The sequence below is a fragment of the Martes martes genome (genome assembly GCF_963455335.1).
Source record: "Martes martes genome assembly, chromosome: X".
Classification (NCBI taxonomy): Eukaryota; Metazoa; Chordata; class Mammalia; order Carnivora; family Mustelidae; genus Martes; species Martes martes.
The window spans coordinates 10,792,150-10,818,338 of NC_137897.1; the positions used below are offsets into that span (position 1 = coordinate 10,792,150).

Genomic DNA, 26,189 nt, shown 5'->3' on the forward strand with positions numbered 1-26,189 from the left:
CATGCTCTAGGTGAAACACCCACAGCCTAATCACTTTTGTCTCCGGCATCTTAATCTTCATTATTATCCTTAAAGAGAACTGGTGTTCAGAATAATCATCATTATTTTAGACTGGCTAAGGGAGGAACCATGCAGAAAGTTGGAATTTTAATTGTACGTGCATTCTGTATGTGCACACAGGTGACACTGAGTTCAGAGGGGAACCCTCTTCCGCAATTACCAATCATCACAGATAATAGAAATATATCTGTATGTGCACACAGGTGACACGGAGTTCAGAGGGGAACCCTCTTCTGCAATTACCAATCATCACAGATAATAGAAATATATCAGATAGCAATTTCTATATAGAGAAAAAAATATCAGATAGCAAGACTGAGAATGCCTCTCTGACTTCCCTCTCCAAAACTGGCGGATGCCTCTAAATTATCATTTAACCATTGTTGAATCAAGCTTCAGTTGATAATTAAAAGCATTCTAGGGGCACCTGGATGGCTCAATCGGTTAAGCGTCCGACTCTTGATTTCAGCTCAGTGGTGATCTCAGGGTCCTGGGATGGAGCCCCATGTCAGGCTCTGCGCTCAGTGGGGAGTCTGCTTGAGAATTCACTTTCTCCTTCTCCCTCTGCCCTTCCCCTTGCTTCCTGCCTCTCCCAAGTAAAAAAATCTTAAAAAAAAAACAAACAAACCACTCTAACATTCTTTCTTCCTTACTAGTGATAAAAAAGGAACTGTCAAGCATTACCACGTGCATACAAATGCTGAGAACAAATTGTACCTGGCAGAAAACTACTGTTTTGATTCTATTCCACAGCTTATCCACTACCATCAACACAATTCAGCAGGTAATCTATTTCGGTTTTTCTTTTATGGGTCCTTGTTAATCAATATCAATTTTCTGCGATACTGCCAGTCCTCATAATATTCTTAATATTATTGGGAACCATGAAAATAAGAATAAACATGCTTTCAAGCTAGACACCTGCTGTGATTTTTAGCCTACGTTTCCTGGAACATTTCTGGCTCTCAGATGCCAGAAAAATGAAGTAGAGTAAGCTGAGCAACTTAGAAGTAGAGATTCTCTTTATAAAAATATTTGTTGTCTTTTTCTGGCCCTAGAGATGAGTTGATCACAAAATTCACACATTATAGAAATGTTTACCATTGGAGAGAGGACCTCCATGGACAAGTTGGTGTCTATTCTGATGGGATTTTTTTCTATGCTGATACTAACACTTATTTATTATATGTATTAATGATTTATATATGCATATGTATGCACATTATATTTTTATGGAGATGAGATCATTCCACACATACTACTTTTCAGCTTGCTGTCTATATTCAACATGTCTCAGTGGTCTTCCCAGGCAAATACATATAGCTTATGGTCTATTTAAGAGCTACATAGAATTCTATTGTAGATTTGCTCTGTAATTTATTCACCTAACCCTGTATTGATAGCGGTTGGATGACATACAGTATTTTCACATTATAACCGATGTTTCAGTGCACAGGCCTGTGCCCGTGGCTCTGTATGGGTGTTTTTATAGCCAAATTGCCTAGAGGTGGAATTTCTAAGATAACAGTTAAGAATATTTAAAGTGGAGACATTTTCAAATGCTGTTTAGAGATGTGCCCTCCCGCCAACGGCAATCTCCTTCATCCTCACCAACACTGGGTGCTATTACTCTTTTTGGATTTTGCCTAATCGACCGGTGAAAATGTATATAGAAATCCCTTCTAATGGAAGCGGGAACTCCCTGGTGTGGTGATCATTTCACATTACAGACGTGTCAAATCATCACGCTGCATACCTCTAAAGTTACGTATGTCCGTAGCATCTCAATACGTTTAGAAAAAAAGAAATGAGAAATTAAAAAAGGGAAATCTCCTCTAATGCCTCTTCTAGACAAGCGTCGCTTGTGAACAATGACTGGATGGATTTCCAACAGCAAGGAAACATAAGCCGTGGGCGCAGCAACAAATTTGTGTGAATCTGCCTGACCTGATTACATGCACATAGGGGAACTAGCCTTACTCCCTGGCTTTGATTTTGGTCCTCACTTCTGTTTTTCCTTTGTTCCAATTTTCTCAATTGTATATTTTAAACTCTAGCACCTCAAAAGTGCCCTCAAAAGGTATTGTATAGACAAGAATCTCTGAGTAGAATGATTCCATTCCAGAGAATGCCCAAGAAACTCCACAGGGTTTAGGAAGAAAACATTAAAATCTTTCTTTAGATTTTTCGCAAAATCTCCTAAAGTTTTCTATCATGAGTGTATTTTATGATTCACATAATGTATTAATACAGTAGCCATTGTATGCATGTACTTTGGAGAAGTGAGCTAATTTTTTTTTCTGATTAAAAGTTTGAGATTTGAAACATGGGAGACAACTCGTATAAAAAGTAAAGCAATATATAGAAAAAGGAAGAGAGGAAAAGGACCCATTTGACAGTTCCCGGGACTTGGAAAATATCAAACGTTTAGGCAAGAGGCATTTTTTAAATGAATTCTTTCCAACCACTATAAATACTGTGATAATTTTAATCAAGCTTTATCATAACTTGATGTAAACAACGAAAATGACTTGACCGCTTCATGCAACTTAGTAATAGGTTCTATTTTTTAAAATTGAATGGTTGGCTTTTTATTTTGTGCCCTTCTGTACAGTTTGGGTTTTTCTTTTAACCAGATGTATGTGCCGTGTGTATATGTATTTAAATATAGGGCTGTAAAAGAACAAAAATGGGACACTTGTTTAAATGAAAGATTCTGTTGAGCAACTAATTTGTTCAGATTCCATTTTTGCTTTACATTGAGCTCATTAGTCAAGCCAAGCACATCAATACAGCTACAGGGTGAATGGGGTCAGAATGGATCTCCTCTCTCCGTCATGACATCCTGAACTCGGTGTTTTTCTGGCTACACTGGAGAGCGCAGGGGTGTGACCCGGTGTGATGTCGTGTGATGTGACATGATGTGATGATATGGTGCTGATTCCATTGCAGGCATGATCACACGACTCCGCCACCCTGTGTCGACCAAGGCCAACAAGGTTCCCACCTCCGTGTCCTTGGGAAGTGGTATGGATGCACACCTGGGCTCTTAAACTCCATTTCCCACCATTTCTGGTTAAAAAGTGATATATCTATATTTACTTCAAAAAGAAAATATATATATTTACTTTTTAAATATATTTTTATATTATTATATTATTATTACTATTTTATTTATTTATTTATTTATTTATTTATAAAAAGAAGGAAGACCGGAAGGAGGTCCCTATTCAGAGTGTGCCTTGAGGGCTTTGGCAATAATGTTTGTCCATTTTCTTTAAAAAAAAAACAAAACAAAACTTTTCTGTCCTCCTGACCTAACTGTCATCTCCTCAGCCTTACCAAAAAGACTACCCAATTTGTCGTCTTACTAGACCCGATCGGCAGCCTCTAGAACACCATTGCCTGTCCTTTCTCCTACCGGGCTTCTGTGCCTGTTCAGGGAGCCTGTTTTCAACCGTGTGTATTTAGGATCAAGATAACAGTTTAGTCTGCTTTATAAGAAAACACTAGTGGTTTGTTTTTCTTTTTACCAAGCTGAGAGCATTGAGCACGTCCTGACACCAGGCGTTTCCAAGACGCCTGTGGGTGGCAGAGTGTTCTAAGCGTTTTGTCAAGAACTATGGCCGCCTCGAGAACAGTACTGTCAGTAAGATACATTTAAGTGATCAGCTTAAAATGAAAAGTCTCGCTGTTCTTCATGTTGTCAATATGGAACTCATTGGAGAACAAAGCTCTTGGGAAGCTGCTAGCCCCAAAGCCTTCTGTTCTCATTCTAAAGAGTGTCTGTCTTGCCTTATTAGGAATCTGGGAACTGAAAAGAGAAGAGCTAACCCTCCTGAAGGAGCTGGGAAGTGGTCAGTTTGGAGTGGTCCATCTGGGCAAGTGGAAGGGGCAGTATGACGTTGCCATTAAGATGATCAAGGAGGGCTCCATGTCAGAAGATGAATTCTTCCAGGAGGCCCAGACCATGATGTAAGTTTCTTCTAAGGAATGGCCCTTTGGTCCTCACCATGGGGGGAAGTTCATGCTAACGGGTCTTTCCCTAACATTTGCAAGGCCTAGAGCAAGCATCCGCGTATCACAGGTATACTTAGAAGTTATAAATCAAGCTGTTAAATAAAATCAGTTCTATGCCCCTACTTTGACCAGCATACCCCCGTAACAACAGGCCATCCAAGTTTAGAATTCTCAAGACTCTTTAGAGAAACCAGCCTCTGGCCCATGTCACGCCCCCCCTCCACCAACTAAGGCAATACTGGTGCCTTCAATACAGTCTGACAGAATCCCTTTCTCAGCCTGCTTCTTTCATCATCTGATAAATGAACACAGCCTTCCTAACGCACCTCAGCTCCAAGCACAGTTTGCGATGCAAGTAAGTGTCCTCTCTGAGCTGACTCATGCACATGCTCACTCTCTCTCTCTCTTCCCGCCCCCTCATGGTGAGTAAGACTTTGAAAGGTGACCAGCCACCCAGGTGTGCCTTCAATTTTTCTGATTAAGCACCAAAATTACTGTAATCTAGAGGCCCCCGCAGTGCTAGGTCAATTGGGACAGCTGGTCATCCTGTCTTTAGGGAACTAACTACTGTTTATATGGGAAAGAGTTCCTAGCAGGATTCTGATCAAAGACCGCTGAAATCACAAATCCTAGCCTGCTGCTGAATAAGAGCACTTTAAAAAAAAATGTTAAACACTTACATGGTATTTTCCGGCATTTCTCTGACTACTTTGTAAATGTTAATGCATTCAGTCCTCCCAAGAACCCTGGGAGGGATGTACAATTGCTATCTGTGTTTTATAGGAAACTGAAGCACAGAAATATTCAGTAATGGGCCCAAGGTCAGGAAGTTAGTAAAAGTGGTAGAGCAGAGACACAAACCCAGGCAGAACTTCCAGTCCATTTCCTTAGTCATTCTTTTGTGAAGACCAAAGTTACCAAGAGAGTCAGAACAATCACTTTGACCACAATGGTGGAATTGTCTGGAAGCAGAGATACCGTGTGAACACGAGCCTGGCTTCATGGGCATGCAACCTGCACCGTGTTGAGGGTCCCCACCCTGGGGAGGGCTCTGCACTTTACTGTTCTGATGTCACCATCTTGAAATTCTTTTTTTAAAGATTTATTTATTTACCTTGAGAGAGAGAGAGAATGGGGCAGGGGAGAGACAGACAGCGAGGAAGAGAGACTCTCCAGCAGACTCCCTGTTGAATGTGGAGCCTGATGCAGGGCTCGATCTCACAACCCTGAGTTCAGGACCTGAGCCGAAATCAGGAGTCAGATGCTCAACCGACTGAGCTACCCAGGTGCCCCGCCATTTTGAAATTTTTCCTACTTCTTAAATAAGGATTCCTGCATTTTCACTTCATACCAGTCCCTGCAAATTATGTAGCCTGTTTTGCCTTTGGCAACTATGCTGTCCCAAAACTGGGAAGGAGACCAGCAATGTCCTCCTTCTGTAGGACAGAAAAAAGCTGGCAGAAACTCCCTTGGGCTCACTGTGTAACCCGTGTCATGGTGTAATTTCAAAACATTTTTTTTGTTTGCTATTAGAGGACTGGTAATCACACAGAATCATAAAAGGTCATTAACAAATCACCTAGTCTTAAAGAAGGAAGTCAAACAGCAGCCTATGGGGAGAACGTTATAGCTCAGCTGTGATGGTCATATTGAGGCCTATCCTGTGGGCAGTAGCAGTTGCCATGGTGTTCCCACCACATGGCCCCTGGGCAGTGACTGAATTTACTCAAGGAACAGCTTTTTTGGGTGAGGGACCTTGTCCCAACACTAGCCTTCCCTCTGCAGGGAGCAATGCTGAGTTCCAGGCCATTCTCTAAAAGAGCTAAAAGAGGCCTAACAGAGCTCGTAGCTTTGAGCAACTTGATAAGGCATGTCGTTAAACTAAGAAGGAAGGAAAATCATGATTTAAATAGTTAAAACTATTGGGATGCCTGGGTGGCTCAGTGGGTTAAAGCCTCTGCCTTCGGCTCAGGTCATGGTCTCAGGGTCCTGGGATCGAGCCCCGCATCGGGCTCTCTGCTCAGCAGGGAGCCTGCTTCCCCCTCTCTCTGCCTGCCTCTCTGCCTACTTGTGATCTCTATCAAATAAATAAATAAAATCTTTAAAAATAAATAAATAAATAGTTATAACTATTTAACTATAACTATAAAAATAACTATTTTAATAAATGCTCATTAAAAAATTTGGAAATCAACACGTTAGCTTGAGATTTCCTTTACACATCTGAACATTAAAGAATCAGCCTGTAAATTGAACAATTACATGGACAAGCAGACAAACACCATAATAGCAGAGCGTCTGTCTGTCATGACCTACCCAAAAGCGCTATGTCAAGTGGTTACCACCTTTTAAATTTATTATTGAAAGATAATATGGGGCGCCTGGGTGGCTCAGTCAGTCAAGTGTTGGACTCATGATTTCAGCTTGGTCTGTGATCTCGGGATCATGGGAAAGAGTCCTGTAGGGTTCTGCACGGGGAAATCTGCTTGAGATTCTCTCTCTCCTTCTCACTCTGCTCCTCCCCCTACTTGATCTCTCTAAAATAAATACACCTTAAAAAAGAAAAGATAATGTAGCAATAATGTCAAATGATTTTTTTTTAAAAAAGAAAGAAAAATCATGGCTAATCTCACTTTCCTACCATGGCAACGATTTTCATTTTTCCTGCACCTCTCATATTCTGATACAATTGTTGTTTGAGAAGGAAGTGTTTGGACTTCAAAACTGAGTTTAAAGAGATCCTTTAAAATGGAAGTGATTGTCCTTAGTGTGTAGCTTCCTCAAAGATCAGCCACCGAATTCTCTAGATGCCAGGGGGCTCAACGGCATTTCTGAAGCAATAGACCCTTTGCTCCTCTGATTCTCTGTAGGACAGGCGAACCCAGCACCCACAACTGCCCAGCTGCTGTTGGGGTTGTCAATGTTTACTAGGAGGCAGCTTTTTTGTTTCCTTTTGCCTTCAAAGGCTGATGTTCCCAGAATAAAATTCGCAATTTTCCCCGCTCTTTCTCTGTTCAAGTAGAAGGGGTGGGGGGGAGATTAAAACCAGCACAAATCTGAGTGTGATTCTTGTTCAGGACATCTGGAAAATGGAGTATGCAAATTGAGTACTAATCTTTGAAAATCTGTGGTTTCCAGGAAACTCAGCCATCCCAAGCTGGTGAAATTCTACGGGGTGTGTTCAAAGAAATACCCTATATACATAGTGACTGAATATATCACCAACGGCTGCTTGCTTAATTACCTGAAGAGTCATGGCAAAGGACTTGAAACCTCCCAGCTCTTAGAGATGTGCTACGATGTGTGTGAAGGCATGGCCTTCTTGGAAAGCCACCAGTTCATACACAGGGACTTGGTAAGCAAAGCCACTGGCCCTTCAAAGCAAGCAAGGGGTCCACGGTCCCCCCGCTCCAGTGCTGGGGCCCTTGGGAAGGCTGACAAGGAAGGCATCTCCACTTGTACTTTGCTCCCTTGTGACTTGCCCAGTAAAATAAGATAAAATAGAACGGTACAGAAAGAGAAGAAGCCGTCATGATTTATGTAGCTGTGTTGGGGTATGGAGGAAAATAGATAAAAAGGAAAGACTTTGGTCATTTTAGTGTGTCTCACAACCATGAAATCCAAGTTGACCTTTGCTCCAGGAAGGGCTTAGCGCTAAAGCAGTCAATGAATACCATCATGGAGAAAAACAAAACCAGAAGGAAATGAAATTTATGTGTGTCTTTGGCTCAGGGTGGGAGCGGGGGGGGGGGGGGGTGCATTCTGCTTGGTACGCACTGCTGTCTACCGTCAGAGATTGTCTTCTGCCGAACAGGAAACATGCCATGTGTGCTAGGCCAGCATTTATGTCTTCGAAGCACCTTTTAATGCGTGGGACCCCAGTGGTGGAGAAGGAACCCCCAGAAATAACTTTTCCCTTCTTGCTGACGAGCTGAGGGTCTGTGTTTAATGTGTAATCCCCTTCATGCTGTTTGACAAGGGTGGCAGCTTGGGTGAAAATACTGATGGGAGCACAGTTTCCTTTTGAAAAATGGAGAATTGCAAAGGCAAAAAAGGCAACTTCTCAACATTTGGGGGTTTGATAGGCGATCTTAGATTTTGTGAGAACTCTGCCAGAGAGAAGGAAAATCTTGGATTCTGAGGTGGAGCGATTCTTGGCTGCTTTTATTACTTGGTAATTTTGTTTTTCCTCCAAAGGCGGCTCGGAACTGCTTGGTAGACAGTGATCTCTCTGTGAAAGTGTCTGACTTTGGCATGACAAGGTAAGCCAGCTCCAGCCCCAAAGGGGCAAACTATGAGAGAGAGATTTCCATTCACATCTAAATGCCCGCAGAACTGTGGGCCTTGCGGCGATGGAGAACGTGGTCTGGACTGGGGGTTTCGAAACCTGGATTCCCTCCCCGTAGTACCTCTGACCACCTAGGAAACATGGTTTGCCTCATTTCTTCACCTGGAAGATGGGCTGTTCTTCAGAAATTATCCAAAGTCCCTTTTCATTCGTTCAAAACTCTGATAAATTTTTTTTAAACATATAAACAATTCCAGGAAAGAATAATATTAATAGATATGTTATCTTTAAATAAATATTTATAAATTATATATAATTAGCTATATATAATTATATTAAAATATATAACATATGATTATATATAATTATATTAAAATACATAGGACATAATATATATTATAATTACATATAATTATTCATTATATTAAAATATATAACATATCTTATTTATAATAAGTTATATATAATTATATATGAAATTTATACATAAAATTAATATATAGAAATTTATATATAATATATAAACTATATATAGATTTATATAATTATAAATTATATATTAAATGTTAATATAAAACTGTAACATGTTATAGTCAGATTATTGGGATAAATGTTTTTTACATCTATATTTTTTAAGTCAATCAAGGCTCCCTTAGCCCTTTCTGTTTATCTCTTGATATTCATCCAAATAGGCATAGCATTAGCACCAGGAAAGTTTTTGTTGCCACGTCCTTAAATTTTCTGTATCACCAAGTCAGGCATGAGAGTTCACTTTGAGATTCTCTTAGCTGGCATTCTATCACCACTTTATGGTTTAGAGAGATTGTTTTACGCCGGCTGTTTAGAAGAGTCTTCCGTTTTCTTTATTCTGAATCTCCCTTCTGTGTAAGCCTCAGAGCCGGCGTTCGTGGTTTTACGTGGCAAACGAAGAGGCCCGCGTGGGCCTTTCCGTTCAGCACACATTTCCTGAGGACCCGCATGATGCCGAGGTCTTGGGGCAGACGCTGCGATGAGTGGGAGAGGCGCTGCCTTCGGAAGGGCCTGCTTCGCTCAGAGAGCAAGCGGACGTCGACGCTGAGGCCCGGTGCGGCCATCAAGTTGTGTCGGTTCAACATAAACACACATAATTCCGAGGAGGAATAGTGTGGTTTCAAAGAAGCCGGAAGAGTTGCCTAAGGCCGGCCCTTAGTCAATCAGTTCAGCATCCCTAGCCCTAAGACACCATGGGAGGATCTGGGGGTTTTCAGTTCATTTGTGTGTGTTGTTTTAGTAAGCTCTGGGCCCAGCGTGAGCCTCAAACTCACTGCCCCGCCGTCAAGAGTCACACGTCCTCCATCTGAGCTAGCTAGGCGCCCAGGAGGATCTGGTTTTTTAAGTGTTCTCCAAAACGCAGTATTGTGAAGCGCTCCTCTTCTGGGACACCTCAACCTCTGTCAAGATGTCCCTTGAGCGGCATCTTCCTCGCCATCGCCCCAACCACCGAACACCAAGCCTCCTGAGCCGACACTCCAGCTGTGCTACTCTCTGAATGTGAGAGAAAGAGCTGCTCGCGGCTTCACAGGGTGGGGAGAAGCTCCCAAGACAGGGAAACCGATCCCCACCTTGTTCTCAAAGTGGGAATATTGGCCGTTGTGCCAGCGTCCGGGGAATATACTGTCAAGTTCTTCGTAGCTTAGGAAAAGGGAGTCTTGCTCTGAATAAGGAATCCTGGAGGTCAGGCGCCAGGCCCTGCTGGTCACGAGGTCCTGTGGCGACGCCATTCAGAAAGCCTGTGACTTCGCTTGATCCTGATGACTTGAAGGAAGGTTTAAGCCATGAGCAGGACCCAGTACTAGGGTAGTTTCTGGGTGTCTTGTGGTGTCTAGAGGAGCTGAGGGGGTCGGGGGGGGTACGTATGGAAGGGGTTTTATGTAATCCTGTGAAAGTGTGATTATTGCTATTAATATTCCTATTCTACTTGTAAAATATTCATATGTTAAATAAATATTAATATATTATTCACATAATACAAATATTAATATTATTAATAGTTCAAAGAACGATTTTCAAAACCAGATTTTCTGACATTTTAAGCTACAGTAAATATCTCTAACACGTTTTTGGTGTGTAAAGTATATCCAGAATTTCAGTCTTCATAATTTTCCTTTTCCTTTTCTTTTAAAGATTTATTTTATTATTTATTTTAGAGAGCGAGCAAGAACAAGTGGGGGGGGGAGGTGCAGAGGGAGAAAATCCCAAGCAGACTCCCTGCTGAGCACAGAGCCAGACGTGGGGCTCAGAGTCCACAATCTGAGATCAGAACTTGAGCCAAAACCGAGGCTCAGCTACCCAGGAACCCCTCATTTTCCTTTTTTCTTAAGAGTCTTTATTTGCTTTTTTCTAGGCAAATACATGGGGTTCCCCTCTATTAGTTATAGAAATATAATATATGCTTATTGTAAGAAGTATACACAACAGCATATAAAGGAAAAGTAGAGTCTGCCCCCTACCCCTTCCCCTCCTTTTCAGCACTAGGAGTAACTACCGCTTACACATGTGATGGATGTCCTCTCACACTTCATTCCTGAGTACACCCCATCATATACACAAATCTGTGCATTTATCGTTTGTTTCCACAAAAATGGTGAAATAGGTGAAGGGGATTAAGAGTCCACTGACCTCGACGAGCTCTGAGTAACACATGGAAGTGTTGAATCACTAGACTGTACACCTAAAACTCATGTAACGCTGTACATTAACTATGCTGGACTTAAATTTTTCAAATAGAATTACACTCTAGATACCTACTTTTGCACATGCCTGTTTTCCATGGGCATTTTTTTTATTTTGGTAGATACCAAAATATCTTGTTTCATAAATGGCCACATACTGTTCTACTGCAGTAAGGGGCTATAGCATATTTAATTGTTCTTCAACATGGGGACATGGAGACTGCTTCTATTTTTATCGTTATTATATAGTGCATACTTCTTGAATATATCTTTTTATGGTCTCCATACCTCCAGAGGATATTGTCATTCATCGTTGTTTATAACAGCAGATTAGAAGCAACTTACAAGGTGAAACCAGACGCCGTTAATCCACAAGAGGGAATGCTATTCAGTCATTAAACATGCCGCAGAAGAAAACGTAACCACATGGGGAAAAAGCAAACCTCAGTATGGCAGAAACCCCATTTTGTGCATATTATATGTAGAACAAAAGATTGGAAAGTACAAGCCAAGATGTATCTTGAATGTTAGAATTACAAAGTATCTTCAGGGTGAGATTGAGTCATTTTATTTTGACATTTTTGTGTTTTTCTCTATTTCCCAAATGGTTTTGCATTCGGATTTTAGTATTTGCAAAGTTGATTATAATGTAAGGCTTACAAGTCGTATAAGCAGCCTTTGGCTGAGCTACACACTGAAAGGAGCGAAAGTTCTAGAAAGTTGAGGCATTCCCCTGAGACCGCGGGGCTCTATGTCCTTGATCAACCTGCCACAGCCTAGTGACTTGAGGTCTGTGTTGATGTTTTCCCCCACAGGTATGTTCTTGATGACCAGTACGTCAGCTCAGTAGGAACCAAGTTTCCGGTCAAGTGGTCAGCCCCAGAGGTGTTTCACTACTTCAAGTACAGCAGCAAGTCAGACGTGTGGGCGTTCGGTAAGCATGTGGCCACACGGGCCCCAGCCCTGTTTTGTAAGCTCGCTTCCACAACAGGAAACCACAAGGGCAGCAACATCCATTTTTAGCAAAAGCCCCGTGCACTTGCGAAAGGACCTGTACGGTCGGAGATAAGCGAGACACTGAAGATGATGGGGACCTTTGCTTGGGCCAGTGTCGGGATGTCTGCCCCTACTGTAGAAAATCCGCATCCTGCTAGCGCCTTTGTATCCAACCAGAGGAGATAAAATCTCCTCCACTGAAAACTGCGAACAGTTTTAAAGGAGTCATTGAGAACTAGAGCTGAGTTTGCGTGAAGTCCAAAACGTTAAACAGCTTGAGATGTAGTCATGGACTTTCAGCGAGAAAGCAGCCGTGACCGCCATTCCCTTCGGAAGGGACCAACCCTTTGGACGTGCCTGGTGCCAATCCCAAATTTGACTCAGTGCTGTCTTTAGCCCATACCAATATCAGCTCGGGTCCTCATTAAAATTCATCACCAGATCAAAGGTCAGCAAACCTTGGGCCAGGACCAAGTCTGGGGGACTGTTTCTGTACATGAATTTTTATTGGAACAAGCAATGCCCATTCGTTCCTGTATTGGGTCTGATTTTGTCCTGGAACAGCAGAATGGGGCAGGTGGCAGGGACACTGTACGACCCCAAAAGTTTAAAATACTTATTATGTGACCCTTCACAGGAAAGGTTTGCTGACCCCTATTTTATTAAAGGTCTATAGTGAAATTTAGTAAAGATCATTAGAAAACGGAAGCGATTCTTAAGTTGTGATTTGGTAGATTTTCTGATATCTTTCTACACTGTGAGGAAGATACACTGATATCTTTCTACACTATTAGTAAAGGTCATTACAAAACGGAAACGATTCTTAAGTTGTGATTTGGTAAATTTTCTGATATCTTTCTACACTATGTTTATAATCACCATCACATGGATCCAAGATAAATCATCCAAATTATCATAAAGTTATGGATATATTAAATGCACCTGAGATCTAGTTCACGTCTGTCTTGATCCATAAGCATAATTTGACTTTTTATATGACATCCAAAAGACTGCATGAGTAAAAGGAAAGTTAGTTAGCCATTTTTTTATATGACATACTTTTTTTTTTAAGATTCCATTCACTTATTTGACAGAGAGAGAGTGAACAAGCAGAGGGAAAGCCAGGCAGAGGGAGAGGGAGCCTGATGCGGGGCCCGATCCCAAGACTCTGGGATCATGACCTGAGCTGAAGGCAGATGCTTAACTGACCGAGCCACCCAGGCACCCCAACACACAGTTTTAAAATAAGTATTATTTTTGCAAAAGTAGTATCAAACACTTAAAAAAATCCAACATACACAGAAAAAGAAAAAAACCCACAAAGATAGCATTGTGGTGAATAAGTGATATCCTTCTGGGCTGATTAACTTGTCCAAATTAGTTTCAATCTCCTGGTGTTGATATGCCTTATGAAAGATGCTTTTAAAAATCAGTATCCTTACTCAAGAGTTACAGCTTGTTTTTGACCCAAAAATGACATTACCCTGCTTGGTGACTCATCCTAGAAGTTGGCTCCAGATATATTCTGGCTATTTCTACAAACTAAATCTGTTCTTAAGTAATATGTCCCCAATGAGGATACTCAGATTGGATCAGGGCCTCTGAAAGCAATTTTCAAAGAAGGGGCCCCACAGATATTTGAAGCAATGATACTGTTTTTGAGATAAGTGGATAACCTTCCAAAGACAGAACTGTGAAGGGAGCAGTATACTTTTGGATGGTTGTTTTAGAGGGTCGTTAAAAAAAATATATATATATACATATATATATATATATATATATAGGCACAGCAACTTACAATATTGCCTTATTGTAAATATTTTACATAAAATCTAAAAGTCAAAGAAATTTTGAAGTTTAGTACTTCAGTTACGGTTCTAGAATGATTTTCTTCCTTCTTACATATTTCTGGCTTGCCAAAGCTTTGAAGCTGGCTGACTGTTGAAATTCTCTGGTTTGGTCAGGGTGAAAGAACACTGGCCACCATTTAGAGAGCATTTAGTGTCCCAGTGCTCTTTGCGTGCTCAGCAACCGTATGATTTGCAAATATCTGCATATTATAGACAGGAAGTCTGCTCCGAGAAGGGCCAAGAAACTTGCCCAGCCTCTAAGAGGCAAAACTGAGCCTCAAAGGCCACATCTAACCAACCGAAGTGCCACCTTCAACCACCATGACCAGAACCCGGTTTTTAAAACCGGAGTCTGCAGTGACCTTGGATGGGCTTCAGGACACCATGAACATCCAGAAACCGAACACAAAAATGTTGTGCGTTCACTTTCCCACGAGAGAGCCACTGGTTTTTATCAGATTCTCAAAAGGACACCTGACTCCCAAAATATTAGGAAGGACCGAAGCAAGAAGGAGGAATTTTGTCAATGATTTGATCTGTACATTTCCACGGGAAGGTAATTTGACGGTGCATTGAAATTGTTGCACACAACTGCCAAGGCAGAGAACAAGAAACGGCGAGGACTTCAGTCGATCACGCCTCTGGGCTGGAGCCGGGGGTTGACTCTGTGGGTGGACGAGGCCCCAGTCGCCTCTCTGAAGCTACCCAGGAATCCTGACCCCAGGGAGCTCCTGCTGCTGCCACCTTCGCCACTGACCCGTTTACCGGCAGGAACAGGCACCCTGGGCTCCGGGAACATGGAGAAGGGTACCCTGGGCCCCAGAAGTGATGGTACAGTTCCACGCTCCATACCCTGTCATTTTTGCTAGGCCTCATTTCCCAGGGGCCCCTCGCTGTGACCCGTAGCCTTCCTGATGTGGTGTGTGAAGCTCGTTCAACAAACTCTGTACCTTCTGACATGGGCTCTCTTTCCTTTTTGTCTGCCTGTCCCCCTTCGTGTGGTGCAGGGATCCTGATGTGGGAAGTATTCAGCCTGGGGAAGCAGCCCTATGACTTGTATGACAACTCCGAGGTGGTTGTGAAGGTCTCCCAGGGCCACAGACTCTACCGGCCCCAACTGGCTCCCGACACCATCTACCAGATCATGTACAGCTGCTGGCACGAGGCAAGTGCACCGCGTGGGGGCGCTGGAAGGGGCATCAGGTGCAGCAAGGGTGGCTGCCCAGGACACCGCGGGGCGAGGCATTTATGAGGGAAAACACCTGCTACACAGCAGGTGCAATGGCCCTGAGCCCCTTCCCTCAAGCGTTCATAATTGAAAATCAGCAACATAGCAAAGTGGGTGCTGTTTAACAACGTATACCCAGCACTGTTCTAAGTACTTCATAAATATTAACTCATTTGGGGCGCCTGGGTGGCTCAGTGGGTTAAAGCCGCTGCCTTCGGCTCAGGTCATGATCCCAGCGTCCTGGGATCGAGCCCCGCATTGGGCTCTCTGCTCAGCAGGGAGCCTGCTTCCTCCCTTCTCTCTCTGCTTGCCTCTCTGCCTACTTGTGATCTGTCTGTCAAATAAATAAAAATTAAAAAAAATATATTAACTCATTTATTCATCAGGCTATACACTATCAAGTAGGAACTAGCATGAGCAAAACTAAGAGAAGAGGAAACAGAGACCCAGAGAGGTTAAGTGACTTGCCCAAGGTCACACAGCTAATACGAGTTAGGCTAGCCAGTGTCAGAGTCCCTGTTTTGTTTTGTTTTTTTTTTAAGATTTTATTTATTTATTTCACAGACAGAGATCACAAGTAGGCAGAGAGGCAGGCAGAGAGAGGCGGGAAAGCAGGCTCCCCGCTGAGCAGAGAGCCCAATGCGAGGCTCGATCCCAGGACCCTGGGATCATGACCTGAGCCGAAGGCAGAGGCTTTAACCCACTGAGCCACCCAGGTGCCCCTGGTCCCCCACTTTTAAAATGTTCTATTTGACAGCTTTCCGAGGAACATTGACAATTTTCATCAGATTCCAATTTATCTTTCTTGTACTTCTTTGCACAAAAGTGAGCGTGTGTGTGTGTGTGTGTGTGTGTTTCCCTGCCTTTCTTACGAAAAAAGGAGCGTACAAATCCCCTCCTTGGGAGTTGCCCCTCCATCTCACTGACACAGACCATTTTTCAAGCTTCTGGATTTCGGACAATTAAAGGACATATCTTTTCCCTTTGCTCGATCAGGTTTTTTGTTTCCCTCACCTCGATTTTAAAGACCGCTTTATGAATGAGATTAGTACTTTATCTGTGAGAGCTGTAAAGATTTTCTCCCAGTTTGTCACTTACCTCTTAGATTGAATTTATGGTAGTTTTTGCCATGCAGAAGATTTTTAAAAAATTACGGTCGACTCTATTAATATTGGCTTTTATTGCTTCTAGAAACTGAGTTAAAGTTTGATAGGTTTCCCCAGACCCTGATTATGATAACATTCACTCAGATTCTCCTCTAATACTTTTATGGCTTCAGTCTCTCACATGTAGATCTCTGATCTAATTTGTGTTTGTTATCGTATATGGTATGAAGTATGGATCCAAAGATCTCGTTTTTTAATTGACTACCTGCTTGCTGCAGCATCATTAGAAGACCATGTCATTCCCAGGGACAAGATACCATCTAATGGTGCCTAAATATCTAACATAGGAAATGTCCATATGTATTTGGGGTTACCTGGGGACTCTCTTCTGTTCTCTGCTCTTTATTCATGAGCTAGCCCTGAGACTTTATAGTATGTGTCAATCCTAAGTAGGCTCGCACTCCCTCATTACTCGCCTTTCTTAATACCTTTCCTAGCTATTTTTATATACATATTTTAAAATTGAGTTCAAATTTTTAATTTTTTAAATTTTAGTTCCAGTGTAGTTATATTCATTTCGGCTATTATTTCTGCATACTTTAAAAACCTGTGAACTAGAGAATCAATTTGTCCAGCTTGAAACAAACTTGTTCATCTTTTGGGGGAGGCTGTATTTAGTTTATATTTTAACTAGGGAAATTTTACATCTTTGTGATATTGATTTGTCCTCTTCAAGAACAAACAACATTTTTCTATGTGCGTAAGTCTACATTTGTATTTTTCAGCAGTGTTTAAAGTTGTCCTCATTTGAGGGGTTACATTTTTGTTTGTATTTTATTTTGATATCATTGCTATTCTAAATGGAATTTTCTCTTCCATTGTGTCTTTTGATTGGTTCTTGTACATGTACCTGAAGGTTATTGATTTTATATGTTAATTTTGCATACTGCTCTCCTGCTGAATTCCTTATCATTTGGGTTGATGCTATCATTCATTCTCTTGGTTTTTCCAGGCATACAACCACATCAAATAAAGATACTTTTACTGTTCCTTTTCCAATTCTTAGGGCTCTAGTTGTTTTGTCTTTAGTGGAAATGTCCATAGTGTTTCCACACTAAAAAAGTCACCAGCTTTAGGATTGAGGTATACGTATCTTCTATATTTTATTTTTAATCCTTTCCTAAACTAAACCATTGGTTTTTTCTTTTATTTAGCTTCCAGAAAAGCGTCCCACATTTCAGCAACTCCTAGCTTCCATTGAACCACTTCGGGAAAAAGACAAGCCATGAAGAAGAAATTAGGAGATCTGATGAGAGCTCATGTGAATGCTGGCCAACATTTTCATTACTTTTAAGGAAAGTAGCAAGGTGCAGACAATGTAATTTAGCTAGTTCTTCTTAATAGCATTCTGTGTGCTGTTTGCCTGTTGTAGTATCTCAAAATGAACAAGGTAAGAAACAAAAGATTTCCTTGAAATTTAGGTCAAATTAATAATTCTGTGTATGCTCCTTTTAATATTATTACACTTCCCAGCTTATAGCAGAAGCATATTTTCTGATTGTGGTAGACAGAGTGTGTACCATGTGTAAAGATCAGATAGAATTGAAATGTTCTTTGTTGGATATTTGTTCTTTTCCTTATATAGTCACTATCCTGATAATTAAATATGATATTAACAAATGCCAAAATGTGGACATTTGCTTTCATGTTTCAGTACTGTCAAACTTTAATGTGTATGCAAATCAAAAGGAGAGTTCATTAAAATAAACTCCCGGGGCACCTGGGTGGCTCAGTGGGTTAAGCATCTGCCTTTGGCTCAGGTCATGATCTCAGGGTCCTGGGATCGAGTCCCAAGTCGGGCTCCCTGCTCTGGGGGGAGGCCTGCTTCTGGCTCTCCCTCTGCCACTCCCCTTGCTCATGTGCACTTTCTCTCTCTCTAATAAAATCCCTAACACACACACACACACACACACACACACACACACACACGATTCCTTAGGAACTAAGGTAGAGCAAGTCTGAGCGCAGCCTGAGAATTTTTTTCTTTAAGAAGCTTCCAGATGTTCCTGTGCAGTCAGCCCTGCCCTAGGGGACCTCCTTTTACAGTGGGGCCTCATTAGGTGGTCCATATTCAATCCAAATGACTCAACTCTCATCTGACTTCCAGATTCAAACAGTGACTCTTTGGGTCATGTATGTATGCCATGCAAATATAAAACTAAAATTAAATAATATCATTCAAGAAGATACTAAATATATTTCCACGTAGAGCAAATTTTTAAAGATGCTAAGGTAAACTTGATGCCTTTTTTTTTAAACCTTGATCCTTATCAACTTGGATACAGTGTAACCACAGTCTTATTTCTAGAATTGATTGTTGCCTTCTAATCATTTTCTATCCTTGAGTTTGGGGCCCTGGGGCATCTGGCTAGTTTGGTGACTGACATTTCTGTTTCGGGTTCTATCTTGACACAAAGGGACAGAAGTACTATTTCAGGGGCGCCTGGGTGGCTCAGTGGGTTAAAGCCTCTGCCTTCGGCTCAGGTCATGATCTCAGGGTCCTGGGATCGAGCCCCGCATCGGGCTCTCTGCTCGGCGGGGAGCCTGCTTCCTCCTCTCTGCCTGCCTCTCTGCCTACTTGTGATCTCTGTCAAATAAATAAACAAAAATCTTAAGAAGAAAAAAAAAAAGAAGTACTATTTCAGTTTCTCGCTGTGAATACCAAAAGGTACTTCTGCTTTAGAACTATTCCCGGAACTCTCCTCCTCCACAGCCTGCTTCTGAGCCCCTAGGTTTTTCTCTCTTTTGAAGCACTTCACGGTCTCTCCTGTAACGTCAAGGAGGGAAAGAGAAGGGCTACGTGGAGGCACAACTGCACTGAAAACATGCTCTAAGTGCCGCCCCTCGTCTCCGGATGGAAGTGAACGACCTCCCTGAAGAGACCCTCATATTGCATCTCATCTCACCAGCTCCTTCCCCTCCCAGCTATTGCCAACGATCTCTCTTGGTTGTTTCTTAACACGTAAATGCGGATTCCTGTACTGTCAGAAGAACTGACTTTTGATAGTTTTCTATTTTTTTTTTTTACAGAGGTGCATAAATTTCAACTTACAGTGAAACGGACCTTTAAAAATCACCACTAGGCCGTGAATACATTCAGTGAGCATTTCTTGGGCCAGTGCGTGGCACAGGTTCCTTCCTACCGAGGGAAAAGAAGGAACAAGTAGCGCAACGCCTCCGCCCCGACAGGCCCTCGTGAAGTTTGTTTTCTGTTCTCCTGCTTATTTTTATGTATTTGGTTTTTTAAAAAACCATCCTCTTTGTAACAAAAGTCATATAGGCTTATTGCAAAAATTGAAACGGTACAGAATTGCCTGCTGTGGCAAGAGCCGGAGCCGCGCTCAGAAGCCGGGCTCCCGAAACCACGTCAAGGAAGGTTTGAAGGTACCAGTAGATGTTTATGAGAAAAGCAGCCCAGTGATGCTAGGAGGAGCCGAGGAGAGGAACAATAGTCAGACTATGTAAAACATGCACGGTTTTGAGAAAATGCTATTTAACCATGTGTAGGGGCGATATCTACCATTGACTATTACTGTTTTAAGCCAGGGGACTGCCTACACGCTCTTGGAAGTGAAGAAAAGGTCATCCTCCCCTTAGCTGATTCACCATGACCCCTCCATAAAATTTATTTCCTTTCTTTAAGATTTATTTATTTATCTGAGAGAGCACACACGTAAGGGGGAGGGGCAAAGAGAGAGGGAGAGAGGATCTCAAGCGGACTCCCCACTGAGTGTGGAGCCCGACGCGGGGCTCGATCCCACGCCCCTGAGATCATGACCTGAGCCCAAATGAAGAGTCGTATGTTTAACTGACTGAACCACCTAGTCGCCCGTCTCCGCAGAATGTATTAAGTACAAAGTTACTCTAACATTATGCTGGTCACCACAGAGAGTGAGTCGCTGGGTAAAGTTGGGATGTTTTCCTCAATTGTGATTCAGTCCTCAGGTATGTAGTGATGCTGTGTTCAGAGCCAGGCTGGATTCTGAGATCTACGAAAGGAGCGTCAGACTTGGTTCCTAACCTGGCGGCGTAAACAATCTTAACACAGCCCTCTCTAGACCGATCTTACAGCTGCTTTGCACGCTAAAGCAATTTAAGAAACTGGGACACATCCCACGACATTTGAGAGGTCAAGGGTCCCAGGCAGTCAGACGGCAACTTTGGCCGTGGAAGTGACAAGCAGACAGAACGCCCGGATGCCCCAGCCCCGACGTACACGTGAGACCGCAGCAGCGTGCATGTAGTGTTTATTGGGGGTCAGCTTTGCGCTCAGCACTACTCGGGCATCGTGGGTGAGTACAAGACTTAAGAGACTGGGAACCCACTTCCGAGGAGGACGTGCAGTGGAGGGCTCTGCATTTACGCGGAGCAGAACAGAAGTGAGTTTCCGTCAGGTGTGCTCTGGTGGAAGGTGGTTCCGGGAGGCCCCTGGGGCTGGTCTCACGTTGTCAGGGAGACGGTGATCAGGCACGGGTGGAAGGGAAAAGGCAACATCTGCGAGCGGCTCTCCGGATGCTTCTCTCTTCTTCCGACCTGTCATCCTGAAGAAGGCCTGACCCAGTCCAGTCACCGCTGTGGGCAAATCCCCATAGATTAGCTTACTGCGAAAGGGCGGGCCATCCTTTACACTTGACTTAGAGCGAAGCGGCCGGCATGTGCCACTCTCGCTCCCTGCAGTTCCGCCATTTCATGGACACTGTCCTTAAACGTGATCCATCCGGATTCCACACAAGGCCCCACTGGCTCGCACCGTATATCCCCCTTTTCGCTTTCCACTGCGGCCAGGCAACAGACATTTCCGCTTCCATTACCCCCGAACGGCCGGTGAGGCCAGAGACACAGAAGGGAAATCGTGAGGCAGAAATAAATACTGAAAGCCAGTGAAGATGCCCTCTCCTCAGGCTTGTCTTCTTGGGACAACTTTTCCTGAACAGAGCCATAGTTTTGATATTTAATGACAGCTTTATAATCTCCTATTGTCTGTACCATAAAATTAACAGTTGCATGCAAGAAAATCACCTCAAGAGGAAATCAAACAGATTTTCCTAAAATGAAGTCTGAACATCATCAACATTTTGGAATCCCGGATTATTTTCTCCTTTACTCAAGTCCACAGAGGCATAAGGATTTTCTTCACTTCTGGCTTGATCGTTCCTGTTGAATAAAGCGAAGTCACCTTTAGTGCAGCGCTGCCGGAGGGACACGGCCTCCCTTGGACCCCACTGGCCTGGGTGTCTCTGACCCCTCAGCACCGAATCGCTCGCTGGTGAATCCATCCCCTCCTGGTGGACTGGGAACCCCGAGAGAGCAGGATTCACTCCTTTTGCCCTACGACTAGTTGGCAGAATGGCTGGCAGGGCGTGGGAGACCGCTGAGGGTGTGGGTTCTGGGGTCAGAGAGGGTGTGCCTCTGTACCTCAGTATGTCTGTTTGGAAAATGATGGCGGTTCTGCCCAAGTCCAGGAGATGGTGCTGGCCGAGCCCTCACCGTACGGGCGGGCTGCCTCCGCCAATAGCAGCTTGGAGGACTCTTTTCATTTTTTTAAAAGATTTTTTAAAAATTTATTCATTTGAGAGAAATAGAGTCGGACAGAGAGAGCACAAGCAGGGGGAGAGGCAGAGGCAAAGGGAGAAGCAGACTCCCTGCTGAGCAGGGATCTGGACCTGGGGCTCCATCCCAGGACCTGGAGATCATGACCTGAGCCGAAGGCAGACACTTAACAAATGAGCCACCCAGGCACCACACTGGATGAGTCCTTTTAGAAACCAAGTGGTCATTAAGCCAAGTGCCTCCTTTGAAAGTGCCTCCCTGCTACACGGTCAGCTTCCCAAGTGTCCAGACTAGAGTGGGACAGCTTTGTAGCACAAGCACCGGCCCTGCAAACTGGCTGTGGGTCCCAGTCTGTTACTGATGAGCCATGCCGATTTGAGAGAGTGACTTGGTCTCTCTGAATCTCAGTTTGATATGTACGTGAAGATAATTAGATAATTGCATATTGACATCCTATGCTTGCCGAAAATATTAATGTCATCTAAGTACTGAGCAGGGTAGCCGGTCCGATTTTGCTGTGTGCCTTCTATTAACACAGCATGTGGCATGAAGGAAGTTCCCCCAAATAATTCATTTCATGAATTAACTTTGGAATAGTAGCTCATGTGCAAAGTAAGAATGCTTCGCAAACCATCATGTGCATACCAATCACCGGGGGATGGCCTTAGTGAAAATGCAGACCCTCCAACAACAGAAGGGTCTCTGAGAAACTGGTAATTGTCCTTGGCTTTGGGAAGGGAACTTGGAGGCAAAGGGTGGCAGGAAGATTTGGGGTATCCTTTCATAGTTTTAAAATTCTAACCATATGAATGTATTCTATTAAATGCCCAATCTTCTTAACTGAAGCTATTTTAGGGAACTATAAATCTCTATAGTGAAGAATTGAGCAAAATAGACAAGAGCGTGTCAAAATTCCATCACGAACACGTTTAAGCAACCTGCAGTGTGCTGAGTTTTGTTAGGAGCTATAAAATAGTATTAACCTTAATTACATAGGCCCATGGAAGCCAGTGATCTCTAAGGTCCGAAAAACCATCTAGTGGTAGAGCAGGATTATTAATCAGGTCTCTGGTGATTTAAATCCTCACTGAACTTGGATCTTCCACTCAAGAACAAATGAGAGGGTGTCGTGGCCCATGATCTAAGGGGATAACAGGGACCCTGGGCCACCTGAGGGGGAATGAAGATGACGGAAGAGTAGCAGTTTGAAGCAAATCGCAGAGCTCATTCTAGAACGATTTTACAGTGCCAACCACCACTGAGTCAGTCTCTGGGGTCACTTGTAGACCAAGGAGGACCAGGAGTGATGATAACTCCCTGAGCCTGCCTGCCCCCTGACCGTCCCCGAGTTTGCGGGGCGTCTCAGCAGTAGGGAGAGGACACTGTGGCCAGGATGGAGTTTACCCGGTCACGCTCGGAAGCCCAGGCTGAACACTGCACTCCGGCGCCTGCTAGGAATGCAAAGTGCTGGCGAAATCTGGGAAATTTCTAGGAAATGCATCAGAATATTTGGGTGCAAAACGGTCCCCAAAAGTAATTGGCTTATACACCTACCACTTGCTGCAAAATTTCCAGTTAGTTTTCCCTAAACCTTTCTGTGTTAAGATAGGTAAGTCTAGGAAAGGGCACTTACTTCCTTCGATTTCTGATCCCAGAGAAGATGAGCAGGAAAATGCCAACCACCACCACTCCCATCACGACCCCAAACACAATCAGCCATATGGTGACGGGTGGCTGGTAAGGGGGTTGCAGTGTTGTCTGAATCCCCAGAAACTCCAGGCTGTTGTCATCCAGGCGGAAAGCGTCATTGATACGGCCCCGGGACTCCCTATTCCCAAAAGCAAGACACTTAGGCAAAACAGAATTGTGCGTAATTATTTACTTCCTATGCCATGGCTCCTGAAGGGATTTGATAAGGTTTAGCTTAAGACTGCGCACCTCAAATAGCAATGAAATCAAAGTCAATAACCGGGTCCCACGAAAGATTCAAGATTTGACAACTCGGCCCCTTTTGTATCTTGTAGCCTAGATTACGTCTGGCAACGGCTTCCTTGGAAAATTGGGTTGCAAGCGTGGAAACACGCAACGGGCTGGAGTTTGTTGGTTCATGACTGCTGTGTTGTAAAGGCAAAGTCAGCGTATTTGGCAAGAATCTCCCTTCTGTCGGAGTAGGTCTACAATGACTTTATGTCAGATGACAGGAAAGGGCTGTTGGGTACATCTGTTCTACAAATCGACTGGGTCCTATACCCAAGTCCTGATGGTTGTAGTTTCCAAATAAAAGGTATTGACCTTTGGAGACAGGGGAGGACCACAGAAGAGGGGCCTTCGCCAATTTCTCCAGCACTGGGATGGGAAATGGCTAAATTTTAGAGAGCAAAAAAGGACGGACGTGATTTTGAAAACCCAAACTAAGAACATTGAGAATATTGAGTTGAAAGCCCTACCCTGGGGTGTAGTGCCGGTCAGGAGAGAGGGCGATCCGTCAGAGCAGAATTCACCATGTAACCTCATCCTGAAAGTGTCTCAAGTCATTCTGGAAACAGGCAATTTGCCATCCCCTGCTGCAGGCCTGGGCTCTTTCGTGACGATCTCAGCTGGCGCTTTTCCCCAAGGCAGAAACAAGCCCTTTGGGGGCCAGCGGTGAGGTCTCTGGTTGTAAGTGGGTTGCACACCCCAACCAAGCCAGACTTTCCAGGCTCACTCTGCGCGGCAGGTCCTGGATGTGCTTCCAGAGACGAACAGCAGCTCACGAGGGCCACCTAGTGGGCTCCCTCATAGCAGCAGGTATCTTAAGACTTTTAGTGACAAGGGAAAACATCTGCCTCGGTCTTTTCTTCACTCTTGCTGGTTGGGGAAACAGACGAGGCACCTTGGGCCAATCATTGCTTCTAGATGCTCGCTGCCCAGAGCGAGTCCCTCTCCTAGTGTGGAGGCCAAGCAACACCTAAGGGGTCCTATTCTTGCCTACACCGCTTCTGACTCCAGTTACTGAAATGATTCCTTCATCCAAGTCCCTACAGCAAATGCTGGCGACATGTGTCCACGTCCCTTCTCCATCTACCGTTCACCAGGTGTGCATGCCAGACTTCCTCCAGCCAGTACCTGCTGCCTTTACCCGAGAGCGTTCTTGGGCCACGAGGGGCTGGTCAGCCTACAGGTCAGAAATGCCGGGGAAGTCACGCCACCGGCCAGCAGTTCTCAACCAATGACCGGTGGGAGGCGGTGGATAAGTGCCTCCGCGGTGATGGGACAATTCAGGCGAATGATCTGCTCAGTCTCCCAGAATTCCCCGGCACGGTGGAGCTCTAGTTGCCCACCGTGGTCCCTTGCTCGATTACACGTCATTTATTATCTTCCTTCCACCCTCTGCCCCTGTGCACTTTTCTTCCTCAAAGCTTCTTGAGATCGCCTCCCAAATCAACTACAAATACCGTTTAAGGGCCTGCGGTACGGAGGAGCCCAAATCAAGACAAGTCCCTTGCTACAAGATCCTTCTGGAATTAAAACCCCAGTCTTTAGGCTGAAAAGGACTCAGAACGGTGCCCGGCACACACAGCATACTAAACCACGAGCGCTTGTTGTGGTTGCATTCGGTACCCCCGCCCCCCGAGAGCTTGTCTGAAAGTAAAATCACCTGATAGCTTCTTCAACGTCAGCTCTAGGAATGATGTCAGACATATTTCCAGGTGAAGTGACAAAGAAGTTGAAGGAGATTCTGGGTTTCAAATTGCTCACCCTCACGTCTTCCTCCCTACAGAGAAGCAAAAGAAACATCTTTCCTTGTGGCATGGAGGACACAGCAAAGAGAATGGAGGCTCCCCCTGCCAGTGAAAAGAAGGTTGGGGGGAGAATCACAGGGTGAAGGTGAGAGACACGGGACGGGGCAAACAACGGAAGGATGTGATTGTCCCCACATTCTTAACACTTCCCAAAGCACATGAACTTAAGGACATACATCAGGATAACACACTATTGGTACCATCTGTTCTGCCCCCAGATGAACCCCATTTTCTTTCAATGATACAAAAATTTCAAATTGAAAGCCGCCGGAGAACTGGCGAAGAACCACGGGTGCCCCAGGACCGTGATACATACCATGGCGAGCAGCAAGGGCTCAGTACCGGGAACAGAGGCGGTGAGTTCGGCTCCCCCAGCCCTCCTCCACGCTGCAAACCCCCTCACATTACACCCACAGCCGGGGGGAAGGAGTGGGCTTTACCTACAGTGTGACAAGACTGGCCTCTCCCCGCTACCACAGGGATCCTGACAAAACGTAAGGCAGATCCTGGGGCTCCCAGCCCTTCTCATTCAGAAGAA

The 26,189-nt window shown here is 44.0% G+C and overlaps 2 protein-coding genes across 2 annotated transcripts in view; one reads left to right on the forward strand and one right to left on the reverse strand.

Moving 5' to 3' along the window:
- The window catches only part of BMX (BMX non-receptor tyrosine kinase), a 42,452-nt gene extending 24,509 nt beyond the window's left edge, over positions 1-17,943 (forward strand). The window contains exons 11-18 of the mRNA XM_080795885.1: positions 717-844; positions 3,013-3,087; positions 3,864-4,035; positions 7,219-7,435; positions 8,278-8,342; positions 11,895-12,013; positions 14,933-15,090; positions 17,474-17,943. Coding sequence (XP_080652011.1) covers positions 717-844; positions 3,013-3,087; positions 3,864-4,035; positions 7,219-7,435; positions 8,278-8,342; positions 11,895-12,013; positions 14,933-15,090; positions 17,474-17,548 — 1,009 coding nt within the window. The 3' untranslated portion in view covers positions 17,549-17,943. The remainder of the gene's footprint in view (positions 1-716; positions 845-3,012; positions 3,088-3,863; positions 4,036-7,218; positions 7,436-8,277; positions 8,343-11,894; positions 12,014-14,932; positions 15,091-17,473) is intronic.
- Positions 17,944-20,548: 2,605 nt separating this feature from the next.
- Positions 20,549-26,189, reverse strand: part of ACE2 (angiotensin converting enzyme 2) — a 41,263-nt gene continuing 35,622 nt past the window's right edge. The window contains exons 18-20 of the mRNA XM_080795666.1: positions 25,507-25,623; positions 23,503-23,697; positions 20,549-21,473 (exon numbers count right to left, since the gene is read on the reverse strand). Coding sequence (XP_080651792.1) covers positions 21,365-21,473; positions 23,503-23,697; positions 25,507-25,623 — 421 coding nt within the window. The 3' untranslated portion in view covers positions 20,549-21,364. The remainder of the gene's footprint in view (positions 21,474-23,502; positions 23,698-25,506; positions 25,624-26,189) is intronic.